Source organism: Helianthus annuus, chromosome 12, assembly GCF_002127325.2.
Source record: "Helianthus annuus cultivar XRQ/B chromosome 12, HanXRQr2.0-SUNRISE, whole genome shotgun sequence".
In the NCBI taxonomy this organism is placed as follows: Eukaryota; Viridiplantae; Streptophyta; class Magnoliopsida; order Asterales; family Asteraceae; genus Helianthus; species Helianthus annuus.
The window spans coordinates 36,244,860-36,261,234 of NC_035444.2; the positions used below are offsets into that span (position 1 = coordinate 36,244,860).

Genomic DNA, 16,375 nt, shown 5'->3' on the forward strand with positions numbered 1-16,375 from the left:
ACCTTGTCTCGCTGATAAGGTTGTTGTCCAAGGTTACCACCTTCGCCTCGCCGTCACTACCGTAGTCAGGAACCTTCACATTTGAGGGGGAAGAACGGCCATCTTCTACGGAAATCAAGCTCAGGGTCTCGTTTGGTAATTACATCGGCCATAAGCTCCGCAGCAAACGCGAGGTCGATGGTCTCATTGTGCGCGTCAAGAATAATAAAAGAATTCGAAGTCGAAGGTATCTCGTTCCCGTCAATAAGTATTTTGTACACTTATACGCATATATATTAATGAATAAATATGTTACTTCTTATACACAGGCAAATAAATGCATCATCTCACATATAACTCTCGTTTGTTCTTTCGGGGGGTCATTTCGTCTTTGGTAAGTCTATCCCACATGGACTGACTATACCTCAATTGGCACATTAGTCGGGGTACTCTCCCTCCCTACTAATGTCCTTGCTTTGTCTTTTCGTTGAAAAAAAATGTTTGACTCATGGATCTTGGTGCTTTCGTAAATGTAATGAAAAACCTTTTTGTAAAAATGTTTTCGTGAGAGAATCCTAGTGATTGTAGTCTAGACTCGAGAAGGAATCCTAGTTCACTACAATCGAAGCTCTGATACCAACCTGTCACACCCTGACTTTTGCAGAAGCGTATACATGTGACTTGATCAGTTTTCATTGCATTCGATTGTAACAAACAACTATATGATTAAAATGATGTTCATCCATTTATAAGTTTAAAACATTACAAACACAAGTCATTTAAGTTTCAATCATAACCCCAGGTTGAATTACAAACTAACAAAAGTGGATGACATCTAAACTTGAACTTTACATCTTGAAAACAACACTGGCGCCCAAGATCCATCTTGTTTCCTGAAATACATGTATTTTTTAAAACATCAACAAAAGTTGAGCGAGTTCATGTGTTTTGTATGAGTTTCCAATAAGCTTGTAAACGCTTGAGAGATTCCTTTGAAAACAGGTATGTAAAGTGTCTATGAACAGATCAATTAATGTTTTACAAGGACATTAATATATGTGACGTCATAGGGAGTACTCAACCCGAGTAGACGATTATTAGTGTCGAATCACCTCGACTGTGTCAAATCACCTTGGTTGTGTCAAATCACCTTGACTGTATCAAATCACCTTGACCGTTGTCAAATCACCTCGACTGGGACTCAACAGCACTCTAAGTGGTCACACAAGGACCATGAGTGGGGCTCAGCTGTACCCGTTAGATCTAACCCTTGTCCGTGGTACTTAAAAGAGTTAATGGCACTTCAGTTTCAGTCTATGCTCACATGATCTAATAGTTCATTTCATAGCCAAATCATACCCATGTTGACATGTATTTCACCCCCGATAGTTATAAATCCAAAAATAGTTTAAAGAAAAGGGGGACATGAACTCACAAGTTTGCGTAGCTTGTCCTGTAAACACAAAGATCTTTTTCCCACTGGTCGTACAACTACCTACACACGTGTTATGTTTAATTAGACGTTTAGGTCGTGTAACGACTCTTAGTCTTATTTATTAGGACTTATTTTGGAATTGGTATACTTTGAGTTATACGTTTGTTATACATTATATAATTCCAAATTATATAATTATTAGTTAAGATAAGGATATTTTAACTTATCTATTTTTCATCCAACTATTTGGAATATTGTTAAAAATAATATAATTTATTTTTAACTTGCTTTGTCATGTATCTCTCACACATGTATTTTTCCAAGTGTAGGTATATTTGTATTTGTGTATTTTCATACTTGTGTATTTGTATATCGGTATTTCGCCAAGTATTGTTAGTGTATTCTAATGTGTATTTATACGTATAGGAATACGTATTTTCTTATGTTTATTAAGTATTGTATACTTAATTTGTGTTAAATTTTCTGGAATATTATTTTTATACAACTAAAAATCACCAAATTTATATTCTTAAAATATACATATTTTAAGAGAATTTTTTTAGAAAAATACCTATAAATTTTACTTGGCAAAATATGTATACTTCTAAATATATATCTTAAAAATAATATATTTTTAAGATTAAACTTAGAAAAATAAATATTTTTAGTTTTCACCAAAAGAATATATTTTTGAATTGTTTAAGAAAATATATACTTCAAAAATAATATATTTTCCTCCTTTGACAAAATGTGATATATTTTGTAATAGTTGTAAAAATTTATATTTTACCGTTTCTTCGGTTTCAAAATACCGTTTATCATATTTGTCGAATTACGAATTTAATATATATATATATATATATATATATATATATATATATATAGAGTCCAATGTCCTTGTCCAGTTTGTCCAATATTCGGGTATAAATTATATATTTATTTTCTTATGATTATGGTAGTATTTTATATTACAACTTTTAGTATTTTGGTGTGTTATATTATTTTCAAGGTTCCAAATTTTAAGATAACTAATATAATCACTATACAAGTAGCACACAATTTTGTGTCTTCTAAATATATATTTTCCTAAATATATACTTAGTAATTTTATTTATCAAAAATCAACCTCCAATATTTGTAATTTTTGTAATAAAAATTATGGCAAAATTTTTATATGACACCATGATCAATATTTACTTGTAAACACTTGTATAAAAATATTTTTCTAATTGTTTAATTTTTACAAAAAAATTGCCATAGTTTCCCCTTAAAAATGGAGGTTTCTATGCTTATTAGCATATCATTTTCTTTCAAAAATTCATCATCAATCATCAACAATTTTCACAAAACTTACCATGAGCCAAAAATATGCATTTTCACAATATGTCATGAACTTAAAGTTAGTAAAAACTTATAGTAATTTAACATGTTGTTTAATAGTTGTAAGAACACTAAATCTATGGTTCTTATTTTGTAAAACGCATTCTTGTGAATTTTCATTCTTTACAACTTGTATGATGATTTTTCAAAAATTAATCTTCTTGTATTTTTCGTGTTTCCTACACATTACTAGTCCTATTCAACCATCAAAATATGTTTTCTTTCATTCAAAAATCAATCCATGTTAAATATTGAAGTAAACTTTAGTTTCTTGAAAATATTATTTTTGAAATCTTACATTTTCAAGACATTTAACTTGTAGGATTCATCATCCTACACTAAATCTTGTTCAACTTCAAGTTCATAGTTTACATAAAGGATGATCAACATGATTTTCTGAAGATCCATCCTTATACTTGCTAGATCATGTGTTTAATCATCATCTAGCAAGCTTCATATGGTGATCTACACCATAAACACAAGAAATCAACAAACAAGTTTAACACATAGACTAAAACAACTTGATCTTCATGTTTTTAAGCTTTATGTTCATGATCATGTTTATGTTTTGTTGAGATTCTTTAGTTTACCAGGTTACATCTTACTTTAACCACTAAAATTATGAATAAAAACAAGATCAAAGGGGCTTACTACTAGCACTAAGGCTAGGGAAGAACAAAAAGCAAGTTGATGAAGAAATAAGGTGGTTAAAAGCTCCTAGAGATGGTCCTTCCAATTCCTATGCTTGCAACCTTCTTAGTTAGGCTTGAAACACCTTGGAAACACCTTAGAATGCATGAAATGGAGCTTGTAATGGAGATGTAAGTAGATGGGGTTTGGGCCGTGAGTTGAGAGGAAGGAAGGAGATGGTTTTGTGAGTTGGTAAGTGTTAAAATGATAAGAGCTTGATCTTGTGGTTTTTATATAATTATTTCCAACATCTTTTTACATGTAGGTTAATATGTCTTGAATCCACTCAACATATCAAATTTAATATTCAAAGAAAATCCATGTGTGGGACCCCTTTATAACCGGCCATCAGATGGGGGTGGGGGTCTAGTTGGGTCTTGATTCCTAGTTACTTAATCTAGTTACATATTAAGTGATATGTTTAGGGATTTTAAGTGTTTAAGTGTTTTATGATGTAATATGGTGTTTGGTGATCATAACTAGCTTTGTAACATCAAAACAATGCTTCTAGTTAAATTTTGGTGTTTCGGGTAGTGTCCGGTTGTTCGGTTGGTTACCGGTTCGTTAAGGTGCTAAATTGCGCAGTTTAGTGTGCAATATGATATCTTTTATGACAGTTTTGATTCCCGACACTTATCAAGGTATTCTAGACAATTAAACCACATTTCTGGATTATATTTTGAGGTTAGAATGCTGAATTTTGCTGTTTTCTGCAGAATTCTGCAGTTTTAGTGTGTTTCGGGCACTTTCTGGCACTTAAATCGTCACTCGGAAGGCAGTTTTATAATCCCTACTTTCCTACATACTATTTTAGTGTAACTCTTGGTTCTGGGGCTCATTCGATGTCTTAACATCATGTCTGTCTGAGTACTGAGCTCCCGTCAGTACTTCTAGTTTGTCTGATAACTGTGTTAACTTTGTTCTATGCACTAATTGAACCACGCCGTGTTGCATGTAATAATGATAAACAATCTTGCAACATGTAATGCATTTGTATGTATATGACAGTAATCAGAAAATTCATTCATCTCATTAATCCAATCATGCACAGTCATTAAGGTACAAATTACTGTTTATTATTGTACGGAATACATGAAAAAGTTACAGTTGTCACATCAACTTTGTAAGTAAAGGTAGGGTACAGTTGAGTTTTAGTGTATAGCATCAAATTTGGGTGAGGTGGCATGGGGGCAGGGGCCACCCCACAATGGGGACTCTCTCTCTCTCTCTCTCTCTCTCTCTCTCTCTCTCCACATCACGTGTTAAGGGGAAAACGCCTCCACTCTTTGCGGCTCCCCTTTAACAGTCAAGTTTTAGTGTATAGTGTCAAATTTGGGTGAGGTGACATTGGAGGCCACCCCACATCAGGGAATCAAATGGAGTTCAAGTTTGTAAATAAAGGTAGGGTTTCCATGATTTATAAAAAAAAATATAACAAAAAGTGTTGTATTTTCCAAACTAGGTTAGAAACTTGTGTATTATATGAGGATATATTCATGAAATGCTAAATAGTTACTAATGGATGGTTTAGTATTCTTATTTAATAGGGTAACTAAGCTAAAAGTTATGATTTAATATTATTTTGTAATATTTAACAAGAGGAATATTTGGGAAAATAAAGGGGAAGAGGCACTGAAAAGTGACATATATTCTAAAAAAAAATATTTATTATATAAAATATAGATATGGATCAATAGATATAAATATAAATATAGATTTCATACGAATTTTACTTATAAATTGTGCCATTAAAAACAGATGTCGAATGGCATTGTACCTTTTGTTTTATAAACACAATAAACCATTGAAATTTTGATAATGTTTATAATAAATTGTAGGATTTAAGCATGTGATATGTTTATCTCTTAATGAAAGATAAATATGAGCCATCACCACTTTGGTGGGGTGGTAAAGGCTTTGTGCCTTTTGAGGAGAGACCAAGATTCAATTCCTAGCATGAAGTAAAACTTAGTGTAATTTAAAAGTAGTGTTATGTAACCTTTGCCGTTCAAAAAAAATGAAAGATAAATATAATTACATAAATGTTAAATACAGCACAACAAAAGACACAACGTCGATCATATGCTTACTTTATTTTTCATTCAAAGACATGTGTTTTTAGAGGAAACGTACTAAGTTCAATACCGGGCAAAGGGAGTATTGTATAAATTGATGTAAAGTTGAGTACAGGTAACAGTTGCCGTTAAAAAGATTAGCAACATAGATTTACATTATTTTGTTTTAGCTAGCACACATTTACCCTATTGAATGTTAAAGGTTTTAGCAATTTTGAGTTTTTAGCAATTTTGACATGGGATGATCATGCCCGCTTACCTGCTAATGGACCGCTGTTAAGAGGTGTTGTCTCTTGACTAGGTCCATATCATATTAGCTCATACTTCTTGACTCATTGTAGACCTTTTGGTTTTATGGGATACTCAATCACATAAAATGATGATTGATTTAGAATCAACATTTTTGCATGTAGTCTTCATAACAATCAAGTAAGTACTTCCTCCGATTTACAAGAATTTTCTTTTTTTATTAGAGTTGTTGAATGGGCGGTGGTTGTGTGTTGGAGGGTCCTCACATCAACTCAAAATATTGGCATGAACCCAAAAATTGTGTCTAAACACATGAGTCCAAACACACGAACAATTGAACCCGACTATTTTGCATATTATATTCTAAGGTCATATGTTATGAGGCATCGTTGGTGCCATGTAACCCGCACCAGGGGTGCATACACCGTTAAATAGGGGCGCCAACCAAGATGTGGGGTGGGTTTGGGCTACTCGCGGACGTGGGAAAGGGAATATGACTTTATTATTATTTTTAATATTAGATAATATAACTCACTCAATCATATCTAGCCACCTCATCTCAATATCACATTTAAAATAAAACCTCAATAAAGCCCCAACACGCCTATAGTGGTATGAAAGGGTGAAAAAAATTGTGCTTACGTGACGCCACATGACAACATTTTTTTCTTAATAAATTTAAGCAATGTTTTAAAAACCGGTAAATACCGGCCGGTTATACCGGTATTACCGTTTCCAGATGTAAATCTAGTACGAAACACCCCGGTAAATAAGTGAAACGGCATAAGGTTTGTACCGGCGGTAAAATCTGGTATACCGGTTTAAAACGTAATACCGGTATGGGCCCAAGGTTATTTTAGTTTGGGTTGTTACTTATTTTTATTATATATGTTACTTATCTAACGTAATTTTTATATATTATGATTATTCGTAACTAAAAGTTCTTATTTAATATTGTATGAAACGAAAATAGTTGATGTATTCAACACTCAAATGGCTTAAAAATATCATACACTTTCATTTAAAAGAGCTTGTTGTAAAATTGAATGATTTTCGATTATCTTTTGAATTATTTTTTTATTATGGACTTACTTTTGGATCATCTTTTAATATGTAATCATGTATTTTTGGATTAACTTTTGAGTTGATGTTGTAATTTATGAAATTATTGAGGTAGCTAGTCAACCCGGTTGAACTGCTCGGTACAACCCGGATCAACCGGTTGAACCATTTTTTAGCCTAATCCGGTTTGATTTAAAAACCGATTTTTAAAACATTGAATTCAAGCCCAAACGAATCACCTCCATAACACATGGTCCAAAATTATAAAAGTTTAATAGCATCAAATATTCCCTCAACTCTTTTGAAGTGGTTCCAAAATGATAATGCAAAATGTAGAAAGAGAATGTCGACAATAAAATATCAAGAGTTCTATATGGTTATTGTAGTAGAGGCATGGAGACAATAACTATGTGGATGAACGGAACGACATGAGCAGAGTTTGTTCGTGTTCGCTAGCACATTAAATGTACCACATTTAATTTTAACCAAATAAAAAAACAAACATGAACGCTTAAAGGAAGTGTTAAAGAACAATTTCGCATCTAAACTTAGACGTGTAAGAGTTACAAACAATTAAAATAAATCAATCTATAGATGAGTTTCAATCTCTAATTTAAAAGTTGAGATTTAGTGGGTTTTTATCACATCAGCATATCATGATATATGTCGCTTTTGGTAATCAACCTTTCGTTTTACCCAAAAAGGCAACAAATATCATAATATTATAAACTTATATAAATAAAACATCAAAAAATAGTAGTATTGAAATGAGGTTGGTTATTGTTGTTTTTAAAAATACATGGTTATCATATTTGTAGGGGCATCATCGACACCATATAGAGGAGCTAACGTGCAAGGCTGCCCAGTATTTGTTTTAACATGTTTTTGATAATATGTCAAAATCATGTAGAAGATAGAATTATTCCTTTTTGATGTTCCAATACTTTATATGTTAAGAGATGATAAATAAACAATCAAAACATCGAGAATCATTTTTTGAAGGCGAATTGGAAATAAATAATCCCAACTAACTTAATCTGGTCGATAATAATCCCAAGTCATCGGTCAAATTGAGTTAGGTGTGATTATTTATTTCAAATTTGTCTTTTTTTAAATAATCTCTTAAGAGTCAATTTTGTAATGAACCAGTACATTAGTTACAGGCAGTGGCGAAGTTTGAATGGAAACTCGGTGAGGGTTGGACTCTAAAAATCCAAATCGATGGCGGTCAAACTCTTAAAAATTCAATATTTTACACTAGAAAAAAAAATTTATGTAACACTATAACACAACGCGCGAAAAATGAAAAATCAATGAGAATCCGGACACCCTGAGCCTCCATTGTCCTCCACCCATGATTACAGGCAACACATGTAGTTTCTTTATCGGTATCCACACACGAACAAATTATTTGTAAACATATAAGTTGTTATAGATGTCAATAAAGTTCTAATTAAGTGATCCAACCCGTATTGTATAAACCATGGTTGCAAAAGTCGCTAGGCGTTCCCTAGTCGGTCGACCGGGGAGTTGAGAGTACTCGGTCTAGGCGGAGTGTACTCGGGGAGTACTCGGACATGTTAAATATAAAGAAATTACTTTTTGGAGATTAAATATATGTCAAATAACATAGATTTATTAATATTTATAACAAAATACGTGAACATGATATTTATTCTTTAATATGATAGGCATAGAAATTATGTTTTATTATTATTTAAGTCAAACTAGGCCCGAGTTGACCTACTAGATCCAATTCTGGACGAGGTTGACTGACTCTGAGTAATTAGGCGGAGTCGAAGAAAGTCGCCTCGTCAGCCTACCTTGTAGCGACTACTCGGGGAGTACTCGGCCTTGGAAACCTTGTTTTACAACCATGGTATAAACACTAAGGTAGCGTTTGGTATGAAGGAATGGAAGGTGAAATGGAATGGATCATTCTGATGGAATGAAAATAAACATGTTCTGTTATTATGTGGTAATGGAATGGAGCATTCCAAGGGAATGTAACTCCTTCCAAATATAATAATTTCCATTCCTTGGTATGTAGGTGTTTTTTTCTCCATTCCCTCAAGGAATGGAAAGAAATATGTTATTATTATTATTATTATTATTATTATTATTATTATTATTATATTTTTATTTCTATTTATATTTATATTTATTAATATTCATACTAATATTAATATATATGAAAAATCTATTACTAATTTTTTATTATTAATATACTATTATTATTATTATTATTATTATTGAGTCAATTATATTTTTGTCGTTTTTAATACAGTTGTGTTTCGTTACTTCATCTTTTTTTGTTTATCAAATTGTACAAAGTAATAATTCATTCTATTCACATATGAGTAACCAAACATCACAATGGAATGGAATGATCCATTTCATTCCGTTGTCCATTCCATTACCTCGTCCATTCCATTCTCTCATCTATTCCATTACCCCATACCAAACAGACCCTAAAGTATTTAGAAACTTGTTATTTTTTATAATGTTTCTAACATTTCTGCAAGAGTTTATATCTGTAAATATTCGTTTAAGAAAGAGTGTTTCTTTGCGTTTTAAAAAACAATTAATTAAGAAGCCGTAATATCAGAAACAAAAAAGTTGATTTTTAAAATCAAAAACGGTGAACTTTTACCACCTTTGGATTTTAGGGGATACGGAGTGGCTTTCGGTAAAGCCATTTTACCGATCGGTAAACTTTGGCAAACCATTGCCAACCTTTTGCCACATGAAGTGTTTGATGAAATGGGTATAAAATCGGTGAAGCTTTACCGATGCGGGAAAGGAGAAAGAAAAGAGAGAGGGGGTTATGGGGTGGGGTCCATTCCAATCTCAACCAATCACATTTTTTTCCCTTTTTTTTATTTAAAAAGTTTACCAATTCACCAAATGTTTAAACCATTGCCAACACTTTTCAGCAAAGTTTAAACATTTTTGACTGATTGACATGGCGCGCTCTAATTGGTCGGTTTTTTGGTTTACCACTCCAAAGTGTTTAACCACTCCTTACACCCTTAGAGCGACATTTATGAAGAAAAAAGATACATATTCAAAACTTTTAGTTTAAAACAGGTATAATGTAATGTAAAGTAATTTAACTACTTTGTAAAAATAAACGAGTCTTACCGGTAATTTATCGTCGTGCTTACGGACGGGTGGATTACTGGGTTTTCCTCCGGAATTGGTGGTGGATGGCTCGGGTTACTCTCGGAGTACTCCGTTTGTCCAGTGGGTGCCCCGAGAGTAATCGGGATTGATTTGTTGGCTGTTCAAAAAAAATATAGCAAAACGATGCTGAGTATTGCTTTTCTTGTATTTTTTACATGTTTAACGACTTTAATACGCTAAAGTTGTGCTCAAAGATTCTTTGCGAAAAAACAAAGAAAAACTGTTTATATTTATAGAGTAAAGTTGGTGTACAAAGTAAAGTGTTTTATCATACAAAACGTATGAAGTGTAGGTTTTTTCTAAAAAACGCGGTGTCATTTTCGTAATTATTTACTCGTAGGGTAATTATCAAAATTACCCTACAAAGATCAAAATTACCCTATAAGATCAAAATCACCCTACAAGGATCATGTGTAGAATAATTATGATACTTTACAAAATTATCATATAAGATCAAAATTACCCTACAAGATCGTTTGTAGAGTAATTACGACACTCTACAAAATTACCCTACAAGATCATTTGTAAGGTAATTTTGATAATTACTCTACAAGTTTTTATTACGAAGATGTCATCACGTTTTTTCAGCAAAACCTTCACTTTGTACGTTTTGTATAATAACACTTTTTGTATTTGATTTTTTGCCTATATTTATAACTTGCTACGTCCTCCGATTAGACCAGCTTAATGCAAAGAAACAGACCATTGTGTGGTGCCTGAATTCAAACATCCTATTTGAAGGTGGGCGTTTGTTGGTGATGTTGGCATTCAAGTCCGAATTTTCAAACACAAGCAAACAGCGATGGAGGGGGCTCTCGGTCACACGCATTCGGGTACACATGCATATGTTATCAGGTCGGGTAAACGGGTATATAATCAAATATTATACCCATTCTAAACCCGTGAAAAAAAATGAATCTCATACTCGATTGCCCGACCCAATACCCCCTCAATGTTTTAGATTCTAGGTTTAACCATCAAGTTCTGGGTTAATTATCATCCCGAGTGAATTTAGCATCAAAGATAAAAATTAGCATTTTTTTAATCTGATATGAAAGTTGACACGATGCATTTGAAAACTAGATCCATGAGATATAGATGCTTTAACAAGATATATACATTACCAATGGGGTGGTCCATTGGCTAAGGCAAAGCCTTCAAAAACACATAGGTTGGGAAGATGAAGGTCTTGATTCAAGTCGCACACACGTGGATTAAAGAAATTAGCTATTAAAAAAAAGAGATATATACATTAAATATTAGGGTTGAGATCCTGTACAAACAGTGCTAATTATAAGAACCGTAAGAACAAATCTGAAACATTGTTAATTTAAATCAAGGGTTGATATTGATTATAAATAAAACTCTTATAATTAAAAATTACTACTAACAAATTAGGGGTAATTTTGTAAAATTGCTAGTCATTTGACCATTTTCTATTAAATACAAATTCCACCAAGGTTTTTTAAACTAAAATAACTTTTATATACTTCATTATTTTTTTTTAAAATATATACCATAAAATCAAGTATTTTTTTATCTTTAATATGAGTACCATATTGCTATACCCTTTTGTATTTATAAAAGTGTTTTTTAAAAAAAGTTAACAAAAGGTGTTTTATATTTGTGCTAATAAGGTGCTGATTATGTGTTAATTACAAAATAATACAAACAAACACCAAAAGTAGATATAATCAGCACATCTGGTGTGCTGATAATGGAGAACGATTGAAGATGTTGTGCTAATGTCGTTTATGTTGATAATGGAGAACGATTCGAGGACGATGTGCTGATAATGAAGAACGATTAATGATGTTGTGCTAATTATATAGTGTTGTGCTGATTATATTTTTGTAATTATTTTTAATTAGTTATAAATAAATATGGTCAAAAAGTCTAAATTACCCCTAAACTAATTTTTTATTGATGGACACTTGTCAATTATGTATTGGTTCTTATGGTTCTTACAAACTTAAGTGTTTGTATTTGATCCCATTCCTTAAATATTAATCATCAATAATAAGCTAGTGAGTCAGTCACCTAGTGCCCTAGTCCCATGCATAAACTCTTCACCTCCATTCCAATCCAATCCAATCACACACATTCTGCTCCCATTTCCTCTGTTTCAACTTCACTTTCTCCATGGCCCCCAAGAGAAAAAAGGTATTCAACATCTCATGTATTTCTTCTTCTTCACTTTTCACTCATCTCACAATGATTTTGCAGCCGGGTCAAACCCGAATGGATGCGGCTCTTGATCATATATGTAAAATGGGATTCTCAAGACCCCTTGTCAGGAAAACCGTTAAAGATCTTCTTAAGGTCAGTTGATCGTCCATTTGATCTCTTTTATTTGTGGGTTTTGCTTATTTTGCTGATTTACATCAGGGTTTTCTAAATTTTGATCTAGTACTAGTAGGGTTTGTTTTTGTTTGCAAGTCTAGCATTAGATTTTGACTTTGATGGTCAAACAGTCAAACTCATATGTTACCAAATATGAAATTATGTAGATGAAAGTTGAAAAATAAATTATTGGGGTTTTTCATTTTTGATGATTTGGGGGTGCAACATTGGAAGTGTAGAAATGTTGTAACTTGTTTGGATTTCTATGTTTTGACTATAATTTGGTCAAAGTGGTTAGGTCGATGGTGTGTGTTTGACCCTTGATGCGAATGGTTCTAGTCGATAAGCCGAATGTTGTGTGTTTGACCCGTGTGGCGCTGCGTTTTAGGTGTACGGTGAGGATGGATGGATGTTGATTGAAGAGGACGCGTACAAGGTCCTGCTTGATTATATTCTTGATGAACAAGAGGCTGCGCAAACGAATAACTTGTTAAAGGTACGATTGGAACGGCATTTACACGTTTATTTTTTACAGTTTTCTGTTATTCAATGTAATATCAAATAGAACAAGTTATATAGGGTCAATTGAGTGTCAATTTTGACTTTCTGAGTATAGAAAGTTAGAAACTAGTCCAGTCAACTTAAAAAGTCAAAATGAGCTCTAATCTTTTCTTGCTACCGAGTTTGTGATATGCAGGATGCATCATCATCTAAAGTAGCTTCTGAAGAGGTATCTATCCAGGAAAATGCGATAGCATCATTGACCCACAATGCAGAGTCAAACGAAAACGCGCTATCATCCTTGAACCACAATGTAGAGTCAAGTGAAGTACCCCTTCTTACCATGCAAGGTATTCTTAGACTGTTGGAGTTAAACATTCTGCTTTTCAACCTCAAAACATATATAAATCATTCAGTTTTGAGTAAGTAAAATTTTAAATTTGGTCCCTAGATTTCCAAAAGTACACGAATGGTCCCTGTAGTTTGCACGTTGTAACGAATTTTTGGAAAGCTAGAGACCAAATCCAAAATTTTGGTAAACCACAGGGACCATTTGTGTACTTTACTCTTTAGTTTTTTTAAGAAAAAGTTTCGCAAATTACATTAGTCTATGTAACTAGCACCAAAAAATCCATATGAATCTTGAATTCATAATGTAGGGTGTATATGTTTATGCACTTTAAGATTAAAAAGCCGATATTTATGTAGGACCCGTGACTCAAGAATGCTCGAAAGACGCTGATTCGGACAAAAACGCCCTTCATTTCAGCCCATTCCACCATGGCGATGATCATTCTGCAAATGAAATTGCCCTCCAAAGTTCTGAAAACACCTCTCTTTCACTACGTATATGTGATGAGGTACATGCCCCTTTAAATATCTACACTAGTACACACAAGCCTTGTTATGGATGGATTAGCGACGACGAAGATGATGACAATACTAAGCTTATTGAACTGGCCCCTGCTACTTAAATCTTAGCTTTCGCTCTTTTGAAGGTATGATATTAAGTTTATCTAACTGTTTCCTTCTATGCTTTACAAGGAACATTGTTTGTAAACTAAACATTATTATGTCATTTTGTCCAGATTTCGGTTCACGATGGTGCAAGGAAGAAGTGGTATCATGTTATAGATATATATATAGAAGAAGGCTGGTTAGAAGCACTTTTGAAACAATGCAACTGTGGTAAACATGCAGGTCTTCTGGTACATTCTAAACCTTAACATCCTGTGTAAGTATAACTAATTAACTGCTATGGGGCTTGTATGGCAAATGATATATATATATATATATATAAACTAAATCAAGGTTCATATCAATGTGCATATTATATCTAGACTTGTTATGAACCCATTTACCCATTTACTAGCTGTTGATGTTTCTTTTTTTTTTTTTTTAAACCTCTGATTATGTTGTTCTTTGATCTCTATAGTGTAAACTAGCGATGTCTTGAATATATGCTTCAAAACAAATTAATAAAAAAAAAAAGAGAATTAAAAAAATTGAAAAACAATAATAAAAAAAACAAACTACTCCACGTTTTCCTCTTCAAGGTAAAGTAGATTTTGAGCTACAAGATGGGACCACACGATCATTTCTTAGTCGAAAATGTTTATCTCGATCCATCAACTAAACTGTATCGTCAAAAAGGGGTGGGACGATTGGATCCCTGATGTGGACCGGTGAGAATGCATGTCCATGGTTCTTTAAGATCATATTGTGCAGTATTATGTGCGTATACGTCACGTTAATAATTTTGCCCACCGACATAGAACGCATGGGTCTCTTAAGTATGCCCCGTTTTCCTTTTGGGGCACCAAAAGCACGCTCCACATCTTTTCTTGCCCCTTCTTGTAATTTCTTGAACTTCTTTTTATTCGGATTGACAGGCAATGGATACGTCTTCACAAACGTTGACCAAGTAGGGTAGATCCCATTGGTTAAATAATATTCACGTTTGATGATTTTTTTGAAACGCTCGACGACGACGTTGCCGTGTCTCCCGCTTCTACTTCCTCATGTAAAAGTAATCAATTGACAGCCACGATATCTTTTTGGATATAATTTACCATCTTTTTTTATAGAGTTAAATGTCATTTTAGTCCCTGTGGTTTGGGCCATTTTGCCAGTTTAGTCCAAAGGTTTCATTTTTCGCCTGTAGGTTCAAAAAGGTCTCACCATTGCCATTTTAGTCCACTGGGTTAACTTCATCCATTTTTTCTGTTAACGAGAAGGGCAATTCGGTTTACAAGTTTATTTTTTTTTTCAACCTTGGAGTTCTTTCGTTATTATATATGCAATAAAATTCAAGTTTCAAATGAAGAAAACCTGCAGTCCATTGGTTTGCTGCTTTTGTTTTTAGGCTATGCTGAAGGAGAAAGAGAGTATCTTTTTTTCTAATATTAAATTTATACTTAATTTATTTTGTTAAAAAGTAAAAAAGAACAACAGATCGATGATTGCATTTTGCTTAACATTTTATTATTTCATTAAAAAATTTTATAGTTTAATTTTAAAATTAAATTTGTCTTACTTAACGTACATATTTACAACGATGTAGCATTTCATGTTTTTCGAATATATATCGTCGTTAAATGCGTTTTTCAAATGTTTAGATTAGAAAAACAACCCACAGCAAAGCGCCACGAAAAAAAGAGTTTTCCCAATGCTTAGCATGAATATAACTGCTAGTTTCATACACTTAGGCCGGTGGGTGTGGCTTAACGCCACCTCAGTCACCATAGCGCTTCGGGGCGCCATCGTCCACACCGCCGCGATTAAAGGGGGGCGCCATCGTCCTTCCGCCAGCACGTTAACGAGCAAACTTTGAGATTTTCGAAGTTGATGGTCTTTAAAGGGGGGCGTTATAGTGTAAAGGGGGTTTTATACCACACCCTGCAAGTTAAAGGAGGAGACTTTAAAGCCCTCTGTTTAACGTAACGGTGAGGTGACGCTGAGGTGGCGTGATAAAGCCCCTAGGGCTTTATACCACACCCTAGATAAATCAATAATTGATATACAAATGAGAGCCTTTATTGGTTTTACGTTTATACAAACACAAATATTGTTCCATTTATTCATAATTGACGAAACATTATCAACTAACCATGTTCCATGTCTCATTAGTATCTAGACAAGAATCCTAATCATTGCTCCAAATAATATACACCGTTTTACTAATATCAATATAAAGTTTTTATAATATTAAGATAGAATATAATTATTATTAAAAAAATCTTGGCCATTCAAAGATAATCTAAAATAAATTATTTTTGAAATATTTAAACTTTAGGTATGGATTTCCAGTTATCTAAATATCTATTAATTATTATTTTATCATTAAACAATTTATTGTTACCGAAAACAAATCCATACATCCATGATTAATCTAAATTTAACATTTGAAATCTTTAAAATTTAGGTATGGATTTCCAGTTATCTAAATATCTATTAATTATTATTTTATCATTAA

The 16,375-nt window shown here is 32.9% G+C and overlaps 1 protein-coding gene across 1 annotated transcript; it reads left to right on the forward strand.

The window, feature by feature from the left end:
* Nucleotides 1–12,093: 12,093 nt before the first annotated feature.
* LOC110894737 (probable inactive histone-lysine N-methyltransferase SUVR1) lies at nucleotides 12,094–14,271 on the forward strand. The gene is made up of 6 exons (XM_022141965.2): nucleotides 12,094–12,219; nucleotides 12,283–12,378; nucleotides 12,788–12,895; nucleotides 13,097–13,250; nucleotides 13,609–13,898; nucleotides 13,989–14,271. The coding sequence occupies exons 1-5, from the start codon at nucleotides 12,199–12,201 to the stop codon at nucleotides 13,872–13,874; spliced, it is 645 nt and encodes a 214-aa protein (XP_021997657.1). The 5' UTR covers nucleotides 12,094–12,198; the 3' UTR covers nucleotides 13,875–13,898; nucleotides 13,989–14,271.
* The last annotated feature ends 2,104 nt before the right edge of the window (nucleotides 14,272–16,375 follow it).